A 17,585-nucleotide genomic window follows, 5' to 3' on the forward strand; every position below is an offset into this window, starting at 1 on the left:
TCTGGACAAATATGTATCTAGAGCTGTAGTAGAAGATGAAGATGTCGTCCTCATCATGAAGTAGTTATTTCTCCTGTCACGTGTAATGAATATCTCCTGCAGTATTGCTAATGGCGATTCCAGGGTCGGTAAATGAGACGAGAATTAGTGTTATGGAAGATGAGTCTATGAGGAACGTATTCAGCTGCCGACTCCGAGGAAGAAACTGCTTGTTTGTGACCTAAAATATATAGGTTTTATTAGTAGACGTAAAGAAGAAAACTAAATACTGTAAAATAATAAATCTCATATGTTTCCCTTATTATCTCCAGTAATTGTATTATTACAAAGGATTCTTATGATGTTACATCGGTTCATCTTCTTCTCAGTCAGGTCTCTACAATATCGGATCCTCTCAGTGAAGATCTTCTATAGAAGAGAATTTTTCTGATTTACCCATCAAGGATGGATATGGACAGAGACAAGATGGCAGAGAGGATATTACACCTCACCCTAGAGATCCTCTTCCGGCTTACTGGAGAGGTGAGAGATTCTGATGACGTCACATTACATCATTCTTATCTATGGGAATAACAGATGGACAGAACTGGAGAGGTGAGGACTCTGGAAATGCCTGTAGTGAGATTTATTAATGTGTCTCTCCATAACCAGGATTACACAGTAGTGAAGAAGACCTCTAGTGAGCGCTGTAAGGACCCTGTGTTTGAGGGATGCAGAAAACCCCTGAACCAAATCACGGGACCTCCACCTCATCCGCTGATACATGAGGACATCAATGACGAAAAGATCCTAGACCTTACCTACAAGATGATTGAGCTGCTGACTGGAGAGGTGACACTGCTGGGACATTATAAGTAATGCTATGAAGGGGCCCGGGGTATGATGATGACATTGTATGTGTCAGGTTCCTATAAGGTGTCAGGATGTCGCTGTCTATTTCTCCATGGAGGAGTGGGAGTATTTAGAAGGACACAAAGATCTGTACAAGGACATCATGATGGAGGTTCCCCAGCCCCTCACATCACCAGGTAATAGACAGGACTAAATACATACGGCCTATAATTATCTGTATGTAAAGAATGAATTCAGTCCCTGTATGTGTTTTCTCCAGATCTATCCAGTAAGAGGACAACACCAGAGAGATGTCCCCGTCCTCTTCTTCCACAGGACTGTAAACAAGAACATCTCAATGTTCCTCAGGATCATCAGGTAGATGGAAAGAAGGTGTCATAAGATCTCCCCTATGGTGTGTAGACGGCTGTGAAGGTTTTGTGCTCAGTCTTGTTTTATTCTCCAGCATTATATGTTTTATACTTGTGTAATGAGAGTGGTGGAGATGGCAGGATTAGAGCTGATCATAGTTGTGACTTTTTCGTCTGTCTGTGACTTTTACAATATTTGTTTCAGGGTGAAGATCTTACATATATTAATTCTACAGGGACATATGTGAGGGGTGATGAGCGGTGTAAAGAGGAGACTCCTACATACGACTACCCAGGTGAGTAGTAACCACTAAATACAGAGAAATCACAGAATCGTCTCAGTCACTGGCTGTGGCTTTTTTATTGGTCATGTAGTGCAGCTTTATTACCATGATCGCCATTTTGCCTCTAGACCACAACATTATGCTCCAATCAAAACTTTTCAAATGACTTTGGTCATTAAAAGCCCTTTCATATAGAACTTACAACCTAGAGGATCCACCTACCCTCTGGGATTAAAAGTCGCTGACCGTTACCTGCCCAGATCTGTAAACTACAAAGTAAAATGACAGCGTACGTAGAATGTACTGATAAGTTAGAAAATAACTTGAAGAAAAATATTATGATGGGCCTGTAAGAGAAAGCGGAGGGTAATGATGATGTTTGTTTCCTTGATGCCTGATATTTTATTGGATGAATCTCCCCTCTCTTCCTTCTGTGCTGCTGAATGTGCTCGTATGATCCCTACAAGACCAGGTCCAGTCTTTCTGGACAAACTTTGCTTTTATGATGGACAACATTAAATGTGCAGTGAGGCCAAGTGTGAATTTCTGTACAATAGCAGCAGAGTTTCCCTTTATCCTGACTTTTCAATTGGTATTAAAACTAACTAATTTCAAGAAGGATTGTGATAATCTACATAAAACACATCACACCTGTGCCATGATATATCTCTGAGCTGTGCGTGGCTGATGGCTGTAATATATATTTATTCACACCTGCAGGAGACGTGTTGGCTCGAGCCCTGGTTTCATGGATTCACTCCACGTCATAAGTTCCATTATGTTTTCAATCATAAGGAATTCAGATTACTGCACAATCTCTCCTGAAATGGGGAGCAATATTATTTTCTCTACTCTTCTGGACAGGACTCATAGTGGCTCCAATGGTCCATTATAAATGAATGCAACTCTGGTTTACTGTGGAGTTCTCCCCTCGTACATACATTGTTGTTGGGAATGTAGCATATTTTTTATTCTATGTCTTTTGTTTTTACCTGTTCATTCTATATGATAGTTTGATTGGGATATGTGAGTCTGTAACTCTCTGATAGTCTTAAAAAAAAAAAAAAAAAGCTCTCCATCACCTCTACTAAATGCCGAAGATTTAAATTTAAAGTGAACCTGTCAGCAGGATTGGGCACCGTAACCTACACATAGGGTCAGGCCAGCTCCCTGTAACAGGCGTTATACTGGTTACAATGATACCTGGTGATGAAATCCATCTTGTGATTGTTGTTTAATCTTTATTTGTAGTTTTCAGTTAATGAGATTCTCGTGCTTTGGGGCGGGGCTGTGGGCGGGGTTTTACATGGTGCTCTGCTTACATATTCATCTGTATTGGCATATGACAGGTCACTGATCCTTCAGTGACCTGCCCCCCATTTTTATATAATGCATATAATATTGTGGAACTCTCTAGAACAACACATCAGACTCTCTCCTACCATTGAAACTTTCAAAAAGGAACCTGAAGACCCACCTCTTCCGACAAGCCTACAACCTGCAGTAACCACCGATTGTCCAAACCACTGCACGACCAGCTCTATCATCACTTACTGTATCCTCACCCATCAGTTGTAGATTGTGAACCCTCGTGGGCAGGGTCCTCTCTCCTCCTGTACCAGTTGTGACCTGTATTGTTTAAGATTATTGTACTTGTTTTTATTATGTATACCCCTCCTCACATGTAAAGCGCCAAGGAATAAATGGCGCTATAATAATAAAGAATAATAATTGTGTCTATTGTGAGTCTTAGACAACAAAATTTACATCCAACAAAATGACACTGGCAGCGCCTGTTCAGTATTATCTATCTCTTACTTATAGATGCTACTGCGCATGCGCTGCCACCGCCAGTGACATTTTGCTGGATATAATTTTTTTCTAAGCCTCACAATAGCTACAATATTATAGGCATTATCAACAACAATATCAACGCTATTATATGCATTATGTTAAAGTGGGGGGCAGGTCAGTGAGGGATCAGCGACCTGTCATAAGCCAATACAGATGCATATGTAATCAGATCACCACATAAAGCCCCGCCCACAGCCCCACCTAGGAGCACAAGAATCTCATTAACTGAAAGCTACAAATACAGATTATACAATATAATAATTATAATAATTTGTATTTATTTAGCGCCAACATATTCCGCAGCACTTTACAATTAAGCGGGGACATGTACAGACAATAAATTCAGTAAAAGTTAAGACAATTTAAAAATTTAAACAGTTACATTAGGGGTGAGTTCCCTGCTTGCAAGCTTAGAATCTACAAGGAAATGGGGGACACAATAGGTGAAAAGTGCATGTTATTTCAGGTCTGTCAATTATAATAAATAGGGATTTTCATACAAAGCTGCATGATCCGGTCATCAGCCCGTGTGTTTAAGTGCAATAGTCAAGTATCAAGTGCAGTTATCGTGTGCATGGAGTGTGAGGAGACAGATGAATAGTAGGGTGCAGATTCACATGCAGATAATATTTGGAAGGAGGGAACTGGACAAAGTTAGTTTACTGAGTAGTTGATGTGGTAGGCTTGTTTGAAGAGATGGGTTTTTAAAGCGCGCTTGAATAGGTCAGGGCTAGGTATCAGTCTGATCGTCTGGGGAAGTGCATTCCAGAGAGCTGGCGCAGCACGAGAGAAGTCTTGAAGACGGAGGTGCGAGGTTCGGATTACGGGGGATGTTAGTCTTAGGTCATTTGTAGAACGGAGGGCACGTGTAGGGCGATAGACAGAGATGAGAGAGGAGATATAAGGCGGTGCAGAACTGTGGAGAGTTTTGTGGGTGAGAGAGATGAGTTTATACTGGACCCTGTAGCGAATGGGTAGCCAGTGTAATAACTGGCACAAGATGGAGTCATTGGTGAAGCGGCTGGACAAAAATGTGACCCTGGCTGCCGCATTCAAGATGGATTGGAGAGGAGAAAGTTTGGAAAGAGGGAGACTGATCAGAAGAGAGTTGCAGTAGTCCAGACGAGAATGAATAAGAGCGACAGTAAGAGTCTTAGCAGTTTCAAAGGTGAGAAAAGGTCGGATTCTGGAGATGTTTTTAAGATGCAGGTGACAAGAGCGAGTGAGTGATCGGATATAGGGAGTAAAGGAAAGTTCGGTGTCGAATATGACCCCAAGACAGCGGGTATGCTGCTTGGGAGTTATGGTTGAACCCTCCAGGGTTATTTCGATGTTGGATAGAATGAGGTTAGTAGAAGGGAGAAACACAAGTAGTTCAGTTTTGGAGAGATTTAGTTTCAGATAGAGGGAGGACATGATGTTAGAGACAGCAGACAGACAATCCTTGGTATTTTGAATTAGGGTAGGGGTGATGTCGGGGGAAGAAGTGTATAATTGGGTGTCGTCAGCATAGAGATGGTACTGGAACCCAAATCTGCTGATTGTCCAATAGGGGCCGTGTATAGAGAGAAAAGGAGGGGGCCTAGGACTGAGCCCTGCGGAACCCCGATAGTAAGGGGACGAGGAGAGGAAGAGGAGCCGGCAAAAGATGCACTGAAGGAGCGGTCAGAGAGGTAGAAGGAGAACCAGGACAGGGCTGTGTCCTTGAGGCCTATGGAGCGGAGTATAGTGAGAAGGAGCTGATGATCCACAGTATCAAATGCAGTAGATAGATCCAGGAGAATCAGCAGAGAGCAATGACCTTTGGATTTAGCTGTTATTAGATCATTAGAGACTTTCGTGAGGGCAGTTTCAGTGGAGTGTAAAGAGCGTAAACCAGATTGTAAGGGGTCAAGAAGAGTTATCCGAGAGATAGCGGATTAGACGGGAGTGGACCAAGCGTTCCAGGAGTTTAGAGATGAAGGAAAGGTTAGAGACAGGTCTGTAGTTAGCAGTGCAGTTCTGGTCCAGGGATGGCTTTTTAAGTAAAGGGGTAATGATGGCATGTTTAAATGAGGAGGGAAAGATACCTGAAGAAAGAGAGAGGTTAATTATTTTAGTCAGGTTAGTGGTGACCACTGGTGAGAGAGACTGCAGGAGAGGTGAAGGAATGGGGTCACTATTGCAGGTTGTAGGCCGAGCAGAAGCGAGGAGTTTGGAAACTTCTTCTTCTGAAACAAGACGGATTTCATCACCAGGTATCAATGTAATCAGTATAACGGCACCGACCTGACAGTGTCTGTAGGTTACTGTGCACAATCCTGCTGACAGGTTCACTTTAAGACATCTCAGCTCTGCACTGTTATACACAGTTCTTTAAATGTGTAATATTTCTTCTTGAAACTCCTCTGACAGAAAATATTTAACCTTACAATAGTTTAGATTGTGAAGTCACCGAGCCCCATATCTAATTACCCCAGAGAGGTTTCACCACTAGTTACTCATTTATTACTGATGAAGACTGTTGAGTTTGATCATTTCAGTAGATTTGTTATTGTCTATAGTCACAGTTTTTGATTACAGTAGTGTCCAAAATACTCTGATTTAACGTTCTCACAGCTAGTTTTGTGTTCTTAATCAGGCCACATCTGACGTGTGACACTTTATGTGGTGATCACTTTGGAATTATTCACAAAGTGAGGATGCGTCTTAGAAAGCGTACATGCCTTACCTATACTGTGGGTGTAGGCCGCAGGCTGGTATGAGGGGGTGTTCGGGTGTCCCTGGGTACCTGGCCATTGCTGGCCGGTCTCCAGAAATATGGCCGACGCCGGAGGCGGCGCATGCGCAGATGGTGATCTCGGGATTGAGATCTCGAGAGATGAGATTTCAGCACTGAGATCTCATCTCTCGAGATCTTGGTCCCAACATCACCATGATGCCATATTCCCGGAGACCACCGCACATGGAACCGTGGAAGTGCCGGGGCTCTGGCCTATCGCAAAATGTTGGCAGAGCCCCGGGCAGCACCGGACACCTGCGCAGCACCGGCCAGCAACCGCCGGGCACCCAGAGACACCCGGCAGCAGCACAAGACCCCCGCAGCAGCACGCCGCACATCGGAGTCCCCCCTCATCCCTGCCTGCAGCATCACCCCACTCCTGCCTCCTCCAGCAGCGACCCTAGGATTCCGTTTCACCGCAGCCACCAACCCCAGTAAGCAATAAGATACAAGGATTATAAGAACCACCACCATTTAATTTAAAATATTTTTTTCTTATTTTTCTCCTAAAAATTTGGGGTGCGTCTTATAATCCGGAGCGTCTTATAATGTGAAAAATACAGTATATATAGGGCTACAGATACTCACTGTGCTGTTTGGGGACATGGTGTATATCACTCTCAACATGGACCAGAGTAAGCAAAGGAAAGAGTTGTCACAGGAGATTAGGAAGAAAATGATAGACAAATATGTTAAAGGTATATGTTATAAGACCATCTCCAAGCAGCTTGATGTTCCTGTGACTACAGTTGCACATATTCAGAAATTTAAGATCCATGGGACTGTAGCCAACCTCCCTGGATGTGGCCGCAGGAGGAAAATTGATGACAAATCAAAGAGAAGGATAATACGAATGGTAGCAAAAGAGCCCAGAAAAACTTCTAAACAGATTAAAGGTTAATTCAAGGAACATCAGTGTCAGATCGCACCATCCGTCATTGTATGAGCCAAAGTGGACTTCATGGGAGACGTCCAAGGAGGAAGCCATTGTTGAAAGAAAATCATAAAACAGCCAGACTGGAATTTGCCAAACTACATGTTGAAAAGCCACAAAGCTTGGGAGAATGTCCTATGGACAGATGAGATAAAAATGGAACTTTTTGGTAAGGCACATCAGCTCTATATTCACAGATGGAAAAATGAAGCATATCAAGAAGAGAACACTGTCCCTACTGTGAAACATGGAGGAGGCTCTGTTATGTTCTGGGGCTGCTCTGCTGCATCTGACACGAGGTATCTAGAATCTGTGCACGGCACAATGAAATCTCAAGACTATCAAGGGATTATAGAGGGAAATATGCTGACTAGTGTCAGAAAGCTTGGTCTCAGTCGCAGGTCATGGGTCTTGCATCAGGATAATGACCCAAAACACATAGCTAAAAACACCCAAGAATGGCTCAGATGAAAACGGACTATTCTGAAGTGGCCTTCTATGAGCCCTAACCTTAATCCTATTGAGCATCTTTGGAAATAGCTGAAACATGCCATCTGGAAAAGGCAACCTTCAAACACAATACAGGTGGAGCCATTTGCTCTTGAGGAGTGGGCCAAATTACTTGTCGAGAGGTGCAGAAGTCTCGTTGATAGTTCCAGGAATCGTTTGATTGCAGTGATTGCCTCAAAAGGTTGTGCAGCAAAATATTAAGTTAAGGGTACCATCATTTCTGTCCAGGCCTTTTTCATGAGTTTTTTTATTTTTTTTTTTATTCTGTGGAAGTATGGTTGAAAAGCAATGTCTGACTTACATTCATTCATTTTCATAGATTTTTTTATTATTACTTTTGTCAGATTCAAGTTATTTTTGTGACCATTTATGGGATTTTTTGTCTTTAAGTATGGGGTACCAACAATTTTGACTACGTGTGTAGAAGGAGTGAATATTTTGACTCCATAGCCACTTTCTGGAAATTAACACGCAGTGGATGTTGGAGAATGAAAATTACACATTTGCCATTTTATTACCCAACACATAGTGACAGACTGTGCTCCAGGAGACACACACACACACCGCAAATTAAGTGGATTCATCTCACTATAATATTGCTAGATACAGGGATCCTAAATGTTGTTTGAGCACACTGCAAGACTCAGAAGTGAGAGCGAATTTTGCTGGATTGGTTTATAGAAAACCTGTTGCTTTTCAACAGGTTTTGAACCATTAACAGTGTGGGAACCCCTGTTTTTCCATTGACAGCTGATGGACCAGAGTGGGGACTATTTGTGAGATGAGCATTGGTATTATTTTTGCCTACATAACATTGATTTGTTTCTTTTTATTCGATATTTTGGAGGCAGAATGAACAAACAGTTGAACACCACGCACTACTGGTTCATCCAACAAGGTTTTCTATTAGACTGTGAACTGTCAATGTTTTGGTAAATAATTAAAGTTTTTTCATAGCTTTCCATTTTTATGGACAGTTTAACTAGAAATGTTCAAAAATATAAAACTCAAGGATATTTTATTAAAAAATAATAGAGTGTTCACCAAATTCATATGGGGTAAACTCCAACCTTACATAAGCATATAGACCCTTTCTCGACCTAAATCTATAAGTGGCGTTGGTCTTCCCAATTTTAGGAGGTACTTCCAGGGTACTGCATTACTTAGGATTCTAGATTGGCACTTTCAAGCTGATTCTAAATAATGAGTGGAGGTGGAACCTGAGAGTTTGTATGTCCCTTTAAGACATCTGCCGTGGTGTTCTGGGTAATCATCGACTATAGTCAATTGTAATTTAACTAGAGAAACACTTTAAAATATGGCGCACTCTGAGAAAGAAGTGGTTCCCAGATAGGAATATTAGCCCACTTACATCAATGTTTTTCAATCCATCCTTTCTCCCTGGATACTTGCGCAGTTTTTTTCTCGGTCGGAGGGCAGTGGAGGATACCCGATTGTTTCAGGTGCTAGAAGATGGGGAGCTGCCTTCTTTTGTCTCTAGTAGCTTAGAAATATTCCGCACTCACAAATGGAATATCATGCAAAATGTGAACAATTTAATGTATACATAAATAACGTGTCATCACTGTACAAAATACAAATTACAAAGCGATGCGAACAAATGACGTTTCGAACCCTCCGAGTCCTTAATCATATATCGCTGTGGAAAAAAAAGAAAGAAAAACATGCCATATATATACAAATATGCAATAACAACAGACTCATGATAACGGGTACACAACAAGTAAAATAAACCAAAAAATAATAATAATAGCTCCGAAGTCCAAATACAAATGGTAGGGAAATAACACCAGTTCCAAGTTGTGTATGTATAAATCACCAAAAACCACACATGAGTGAGGAGAGAGCAATCCGAGGTTACCTTTTATAAAGTGATGAGTGGTAAATGAGCACACTCAAGAGGAAGGAATAAACGTATTCAATTCGTTTGCTGTGGGGAATAGTGTGGCGATTAGAAAAAGCTATTTACAACGGTCAGGAGGGAGAAGGAAAATGATAATCCGTTACCTAGAAACGTGGTACACTGTATTTGTATGGGGAACATGTCCCATATGTTGAACCTGTAAAGTTATGAAAAAGCGGTATGTGATCTGTCCAAGACCGGTCACTGTCCCCGAGTTATGGGCCCATATAGGTGCAAGTATTACCTTAAATGTCCGTCAGAGGAAAGCTGCGCTCCCGCGCCCTGCTAATGCTGTGTGTGTCCTTGCCAGGAATGGAGGCGTTTATACCTCCATGTGAATGCTATGGGCAGGAAGGTTCCTCCTACCGGAAGTGACGAAGGTCCGTCAGAGGTGCGTGGTGTACTGGCGCCCTGGTTGTTAGGGACGCCAGTATTCTGTACCGCTGATAGGGGGAAGCAGCGCATGCGTGGAAAGCGCTGACTGCTTATGCCTAGGTAGTTAGGGACGCTAGTATCTCGTGCTGCTGATAGGGGGAGGCGGCGCATGTGTAGAGAGCACTTGTGTCATTGCCGCTTGTGCCTTGATTGTAAGAGACGCCAGTAAAGAGAGCCGGCGCGTGTATAAAGAGCTTATGTCCCGGTCGCTATGTCGAGAACGCAGAGACATCTAGTGTAGATATGGGGCCTGTGCCCTGGGATGCCCTGTCACATATTGCTGATCGGGAGAGACACAAGGGCTGTCATAGTGTCCTAACCGCTATGGAGATGCCCTGCTGGAGTCTACCTGTCTGTCAATGTGTATATGTATACAGGTACCACTGTGACCCCCCTGTCTCCATGAATACAAATGTACAAAAATCATAAAATAGCCTGGTCGGTGCATATCAGATCCGATTAATGTGGGTCTGTGAAATTGTACTGGTGAATATCAATTAATTAATATTATCCAGGAAAAAGTATAGTACTGAAAGGAGATCCTAGTCTGGCACTCATTATACATGAACATAGTGTATTATAAATTGCGGAACCAAAAGGAAAAAATAATTAAGGTAAAAAAATAATAAAATAGGAATAATAATAAACTACAAGGTAGATGAATGTAAATGAGAAAAACAATTGAATGAAAAATAAAAAAATAATAAAAAAATAAAAAAATATAATAAATGAAGATATAAATAATGAAAAAATAATGAAAAAATCAAAAATGAAAAAAATATAGAAGTAAAAATACAAAAGTACAAGGAAAAAATAAAGGAATAAACGCAAACCAGGAAAATAATAAAAAAATCCATAAAAATATAAAGAAATAAATAAAAATAAAAAGAAAAAAAGAAAAATAAATGAAAATGAAAAAATAAAAAAATAAAAACGAGAAAATTGAAAGAAAATATGAAAAAATGGTTCAAACGCCATGATTTTACAGAACTCGGACTCACCAATGGAGGATCAAAGTCAGCGTGTCTGGAAATTAAAAAGAAGAAACAGTTAGTGACCCATAAGACAATCTAATTCATACTTGCCAATCTATTTCTCTATTAAGACCTCTGGGTTCCAGGGTATCCAGCGTGTATATCCAATATGTTTCTCTTTGCTTTAAAAGCTTAATATGGTCCCCCCCTCTCCTGGGACGTGCTACTTGTTCCACAACCTGGAAGCGTAACTGTAATTGTCTCTATACAGGCTCAATTTCCAAATGAAAAAATTAGGTGGTTTGAATACTTGCAATCACAATCTTTCCTAGTGGCACATAATTTTGATAAAATTTTGATTTCAAACTTCACCTTTTTTGAGAAATTGTTCTTAGAAGAAAATGGGCCGCCACTTGCTATATCAGTGAGTTATGGGGGCTTGAGCTGAGAGGGTGAAGCCAAGAAGTTAACATTTCAACAGGCATGGGAGAGAGACTTGGGGATAAGCTTGTCTCCTCAGGATTGGGAAAGAGGGTTTCTCTTCACTCATAAACTTGCTAGCGCTGGGATTGCACAAGAGAAGAACTATAAAGTAATAAAATTCTTCGGTTTTGTCTAACAACAGTACAAATGGTAACCCCGCGGTTTTTGAAACTTACAAACTTTCCTGACATATTAAACTGGTATAAGGAAATGGTCAATCTGTGTAGAAAGGAGGAGCTGTCTGCAGACTGTAATGGAACAAACAATAAATTTAGAAGGATTTGGAGTGGATGGATATTATTTCAGGACTTACCTGATTTCCATAATTTGTTCTGCTGACTTTTACAGTTACATAAGAATTTGCACATTAATATATATACAGTGCCTTGTGAAAGTTTTCCACTCCCTGGAACTTTTCAACCTTCTCCCACATATCATGCTTCAAACATAAAGATACCAAATGTAAATTTTTGGTGAAGAATCAACAACATGTGGAACACAATTGTGAAGTTGAACAAAATTTATTGGTTATTTTAAATTTTTGTGGAAATTAAAAAACTGAATAGTGGGGCGTGCAATATTATTCAGCCCCTTTAACTTAATACTTTGTTGCTCCATCTTTTGCTGCGATTACAGCTGCAAGTCGCTTGGGGTATGTCTCTATCAGTTTTGTACATCGAGAGACTGAAATTCTTGCCCATTCTTCCTTGGCAAACAGCTCGAGCTCAGTGAGGTTTGATGGAGATTGTTTGTGAACAGCAGTTTTCAGCTCTTTCCACAGATTCTCGATTGGATTGAGGTCTGGACTTTGACTTGGCCATTCTAACACCTGGATACATTTATTTGTGAACCATTCCATTGTAGATTTTGCTTTATGTTTGGGATCGTTGTCTTGTTGGAAGACAAATCTCCATCCCTGTCTCAAGTCTTTTGCATGCAGACTCCAACAGGTTTTCTTCAAGAATGGTCCTGTATTTGGCTCCATCCATCTTCCCATCAATTTTAACCATCTTCCCCGTCCCTGCTGAAGAAAAGCAGGCCCAAACCATGATGCTGCCATCACCATGTTTGACAGTGGGGATGGTGTGTTCAGGGTGATGAGCTGGGTTGCCTTTACGCCACACATATCGTTTGCCAAAAAGTTCGATTTTGATTTCATCTGACCAGAGCACCTTCTTCCACATGTTTGGTGTGTCTCCCAAGTGGCTTGTTGCAAACTGTAAACAACACTTTTTATGGATATCTTCCACAAAGGCCAGATTTCTGCAGTGTACGACTGATTGTTGTCCTATGGACAGGCTGTCCCACCACAGCTGTAGATCTCTGCAGTTCATCCAGAGTGATCATGGGCCTCTTTGCTGCCTCTCTGATCGATCTTCTCCTTATTTGAGATGAAAGTTTGAGGGACTGCCGGGTCTTGGTAGATTTGCAGTGGTATGATACTCCTAACATTTCAATATGATCGCTTGCACAGTGCTCCTTGGGATGTTTAACATTTTGGAAATCATTGTATCCAACTACGGCTTTAAACTTCTCCACAACAGTATCACAGACCTGCCTGGTGTGTTCCTTGGTCTTCATGATGCTCTCTGTGCTTCAAACAGAACCCTGAGACGATCACAGAGCAGGTGCATTTATACGGAGACTTGATAACACACAGGTGGATTATATTTATCATCATTAGGCATTTAGGACAACATTGGATCATTCAGAGATCCACAATAAACTTCTGGAGTGAGTTTGCTGCACTGAAAGTAAAGGGGATGAATAATATTGCACACCCCACTTTTCAGTTTTTGAATTTCCACAAAAATGTAAAATAACCAATAAATTTCGTTCAACTTCACAATTGTGTTCCACTTGTTATTGATTCTTCACCAAACGTTTACATTTGGTATCTTTATGTTTGAAGCATAATATTTGGGAAAAGGTTGAAAAGTTCCAGGGAGTCGAATAATTTCGCAAGGCACTGTATATGATTTTAAGGACCCCTTTATCCATAACCCCTTTTTGTTCTTTTTTTCTTCCCTTGTCTTTCTTTCCCTCTTTTTCTTATCCTATGTCTTTCTTCTACATTATATAGAGGATACTTCCTTTCTTTGAATACCTTGTTGGCGTTCGCCATATGGTTATTGCTATTGTCTACCATGGTATGTTTGACTTACTGTTAAAAGTGGTGTTCTCATTTTGAATGCTAGATATTTTCTATAATTCTATATATTATCATTTTTCATATATTTTTTGTTTCCAAAATGTTTAATAAAATAGATTGAACATAAAAAATAATAATGTTTTATCTTAGCAGATGACTGTACCAGGAGATCAGAGAGACAGCGGACATCTTCATATTTTAAATCTGATGATCTTGAGATCCTACAAGATACAACTGAAGTGATTGCTGTTACTCCAGATATACCATCATCCATTCACAGCAAAGATCTGTCATTCGATCCTATGAAACAGGTCCCATCTTCTGATTCATTACCGACTACTAAGGAAAATCAAAGTCACAAAAGAGGCATTAAAAAACAAACTGCTCCTAAAGCAAATAAGTCATTTTTCTGTTCAGAATGTGGAAAATGTTTTGCAGCTAAATCAGATTGTGTTAACCACCAGAGAGCTCACACAAGGGAGAAGCCATTTTCATGTTCAGAATGTGGGAAGTGTTTTAACTGGAAAAAGTCTCTTGTTGGTCACCAAAGAACTCACACAGGGGAGAAGCCATTTTCATGTTCAGAATGCGGGAAATGTTTTAACTGGAAACATACTCTTGTTAATCATCAAAGAACTCACACAGGGGAGAAGCCATTTTTCTGTTCAGAATGTGGGAAATGTTTTAACAAGAAATCACATCTTGTTTGTCACCAGAGAACTCACACAGGGGAGAAGCCATTTTCCTGTTCGGAATGTGGGAAATGTTTTAACCGGAAAGATAGTCTTGTCAGACATCAGAGCAGTCACACAGAGGAGAAGCCTTTTTCATTTTCTTAATGTGGGAAATATTTTACTTGGAAATCAACTGTTAGTAAACATAAGAGATAGAACTTGAAATGGAAAGAAAGTGGGCACCACTTAATAAAATACAATTACACCATACAGCCAGGTGCTACTCAATGCGCAACCAGAGTTCTAAATAGTAAAGAAAAAGAGCGCAAAATATAGTGCACACAAGGCAATATTAAATAGAAAGAGGCTTTATTACAACAACAATGCCAAGACAGACAAAAAATGCAATTAAAAACAATTAAAATCATGATGGGAGTGACATGCAAGACAATGAAAGGCAAGTAAAAGAGGAAATGTGCAAAATTACAAAAATCTTCAAAAATTATTATAAAGGCAGTCAATATTGTGAACACATGATAGATCTGGTATAAAAGAGGCAATGAAAGGATCTCCAGGGAGAATGATGTCAAATGTCCATGGCTGGAAAAAAAATAGCCTCAGACAACAGCGACATGGACGGAGGATCCGGCGTGGCAGAAGAAAAAAGAAATACCAGGCAGCAAAATCTTCCAATGACTCAACGGAAAAAATACAAGCGATAACCTCAGAGAGTCAGCAATTACAGTTTAATTTATCTACACACGTGCTAACTGAACCTGAGAGGTCAGTACTTGAACGGGAGTTATCATTCTCGCCGATGCATGCTACTGACAAATTTACATTAATCAAAGATCTTTTCTTATTCTGTAGGAAGATTGTATTACAGGCTCTACATTCAAAACCGGATTTGCTTCCTGATTCTGCCTCGTCACTGGACAGACAAATTTTTTTTAGATTTGCTTGATTTACTAAATGAAAATGAGATGAATACAGGTAGGAGACATTTTCCACTTAAATTGCCATCTACAACTTTGCCACCTTTATCCTTGATACCTTCTGTTAGAACCTTTTTTGAGGTTATGAAAAGTAAGATACAGGGTCTCCCTGATAATTGTTTGGATAAGCAAAACCTGATTCCATCTGATAGGACTCTTTCAGGGTTGCAATCCAATACCATGTTTGTAATTAAGACTGCAGACAAAGGAGGCAACATAGTCCTTTGGCCCATTGAGATGTATGTCCATGAAGCAAGGAGACAGCTGAACAATCCAAAAAATTATGTTAAGTTGCCATCTGATCCTACAGTCGTTTTTAATCAAAAACTTGAGCGCCTACTCTTGGTGGCTTTGACTGAAGGTATCCTTAATAAGCAGGAGATGGAATATATTTTTGTGTGGAAACCTGTCATACCGACTTTCTACCTCCTGCCTAAAGTGCACAAGGACCTTAATTGTCCTCCCGGCAGACCTATTGTTGCCGGGATTGGGAGCCTTGGAGAGAGAGCCTGTATTTATGTAGATTTTTTTGTACAGCCAATGGTTTTGACATTACCATCCTATTTAAGGGATTCTTTGTATCTTATTCAAAAATTGAGGAGTCTACAATTACCTGAGTCAGTCTTATTAGTGACAATAGATGAATGGAATAATAACCGATATCCACCAATCCAAAAGCAATAGACTAAGCAGGGTGTGATTAATATAAGACTATAAAAATTAACTTTTAATAAATATAATTAAAATGGTATATAACCAAAATACAAAAAGCAAAAACTGACAAGGACTCACATGATAATCACATTCACAGGAATGTCTAATACCACAAACAATCCCCGAGACCTAGGGGAACCACATAAACATATGTATCCAGGGAAGGTAGATGCTAACCAAAACTATGTATGTCAGCACAATTTATCAGTCGCATGTTCCATCTAATCAATAGCCATAATCGGACGTACTGCATGAACCACGACTGGAATGTAAAAAATCAGAACGATCTCACCTCTTTTTCTTTCATCTAATATGGATGAGATCCTTAGTTATTGGCGCTATATTCGGAAAGGGGGCGCATACCAGCCACACACAAATCCACGCTACCAATAGCAGGCTTTACCCCAAGATAAACGAAGCATTTCCCTACGCGTTTTGTTTTTTCAACTCATCAGGGGAAACTCCATATTGTTTCTCCAACTCCGTGGAGGAAACCTGATGCGGGGGTGTAAAAATAGCTCTCAAGAATCAGCGGCGATCACCGTTGTTAAATAGCCCGCCGAGCTCATACCTATGCTCCCGGGCTTGCGTCATTTCCTGAGTGGCCAGCATAGTACGTGACGCTGGGCTGCATACGTCACTTCCAGTGACGCGCTGTTCGCTTCCATAGCAACGCACCACATGGCTGCACATCACTGGTCTGGGCGTCCCCGTTGCTAAGTAATTTCCAAAGTCCCGCTGTTTTCGGAGTTGGAGAAACAATATGGAGTTTCCCCTGATGAGTTGAAAAAACGAAACGCGTAGGGAAATGCTTCGTTTATCTTGGGGTAAAGCCTGCTATTGGTAGTGTGGATTTGTGCGTGGCTGGTATGCGCCACCTTTCCGAATACAGCGCCAATAACTAAGGATCTCATCCATATTAGATGAAAGAAAAAGAGGTGAGATCGTTCTGATTTTTTACATTCCAGTCGTGGTTCATGTTGTACGTCCGATTATGGATATTGATTAGATGGAACATGCGACTGATAAATTGTGCTGACATACATAGTTTCGGTTAGCATCTACCTTCCCTGGAGACATATGTTTATTTGGTTCCCCTAGGTCTCGGGGATTGTTTGTGGTATTAGACATTCCTGTGAATGGGATTTTCATGTGAGCCCTTGTCAGTTTTTGTATTTTGGTTATATACCATTTTAATTATATTTATTAAAAGTTAATTGTTATAGTCTTATATTAATCACACCCTGCTTAGTCTATTTATTAGTGACAATAGATGAAGAATCATTGTACACAAACATTACGCATCAACATGGACTGAAGGCTGTAGAATATTTTTTAGAACGTCAGAATTTTTCAAATTTACAGCATAATTGTTTTCTCCTTGGTCTATTGAAATTCATTTTGATTCACAATTATTTCATTTTTGACTTTTCATTTTATCGTCAGATTTCTGGCATGGCGATGGGGGCACGCTATGCTCTGTCTTTCGCCAACCTCTTTTTGGGGTGGAGCGAGGCGGAGCATGGGTACCCATCACCGGCATTTCAAGCACATGTTTTTTCATGGTTTCGTTTCATTGATGATGTTTTTTTTCATTTGGACAGGCACTCAAAATGATTGTGAGGATTTTATGGCATCACTAAATCAGAATTAATTTAATATTTGTTTGACTCATAATTTTTCTCTTTC

General features: G+C 40.5%; 2 protein-coding genes across 2 annotated transcripts; both read left to right on the plus strand.

Moving 5' to 3' along the window:
• Window positions 1-374: 374 nt before the first annotated feature.
• On the plus strand, window positions 375-1,194 carry LOC138667415 (oocyte zinc finger protein XlCOF29-like). Its single transcript, XM_069755632.1, has 3 exons — window positions 375-522; window positions 652-1,028; window positions 1,112-1,194. The coding sequence occupies exons 1-2, from the start codon at window positions 445-447 to the stop codon at window positions 856-858; spliced, it is 285 nt and encodes a 94-aa protein (XP_069611733.1). The 5' UTR covers window positions 375-444; the 3' UTR covers window positions 859-1,028; window positions 1,112-1,194.
• A 19-nt stretch (window positions 1,195-1,213) lies between these two features.
• Window positions 1,214-15,174, plus strand: LOC138666474 (gastrula zinc finger protein XlCGF71.1-like). Its single transcript, XM_069754696.1, has 4 exons — window positions 1,214-1,246; window positions 1,408-1,498; window positions 13,664-14,970; window positions 15,058-15,174. Exons 1-3 carry the CDS (start codon window positions 1,214-1,216, stop codon window positions 14,350-14,352), a joined length of 813 nt encoding a protein of 270 aa, XP_069610797.1. The 3' UTR covers window positions 14,353-14,970; window positions 15,058-15,174.
• Window positions 15,175-17,585: the final 2,411 nt, after the last annotated feature.

Source organism: Ranitomeya imitator, chromosome 2 (assembly GCF_032444005.1).
Source record: "Ranitomeya imitator isolate aRanImi1 chromosome 2, aRanImi1.pri, whole genome shotgun sequence".
Lineage (NCBI taxonomy): Eukaryota > Metazoa > Chordata > Amphibia > Anura > Dendrobatidae > Ranitomeya > Ranitomeya imitator.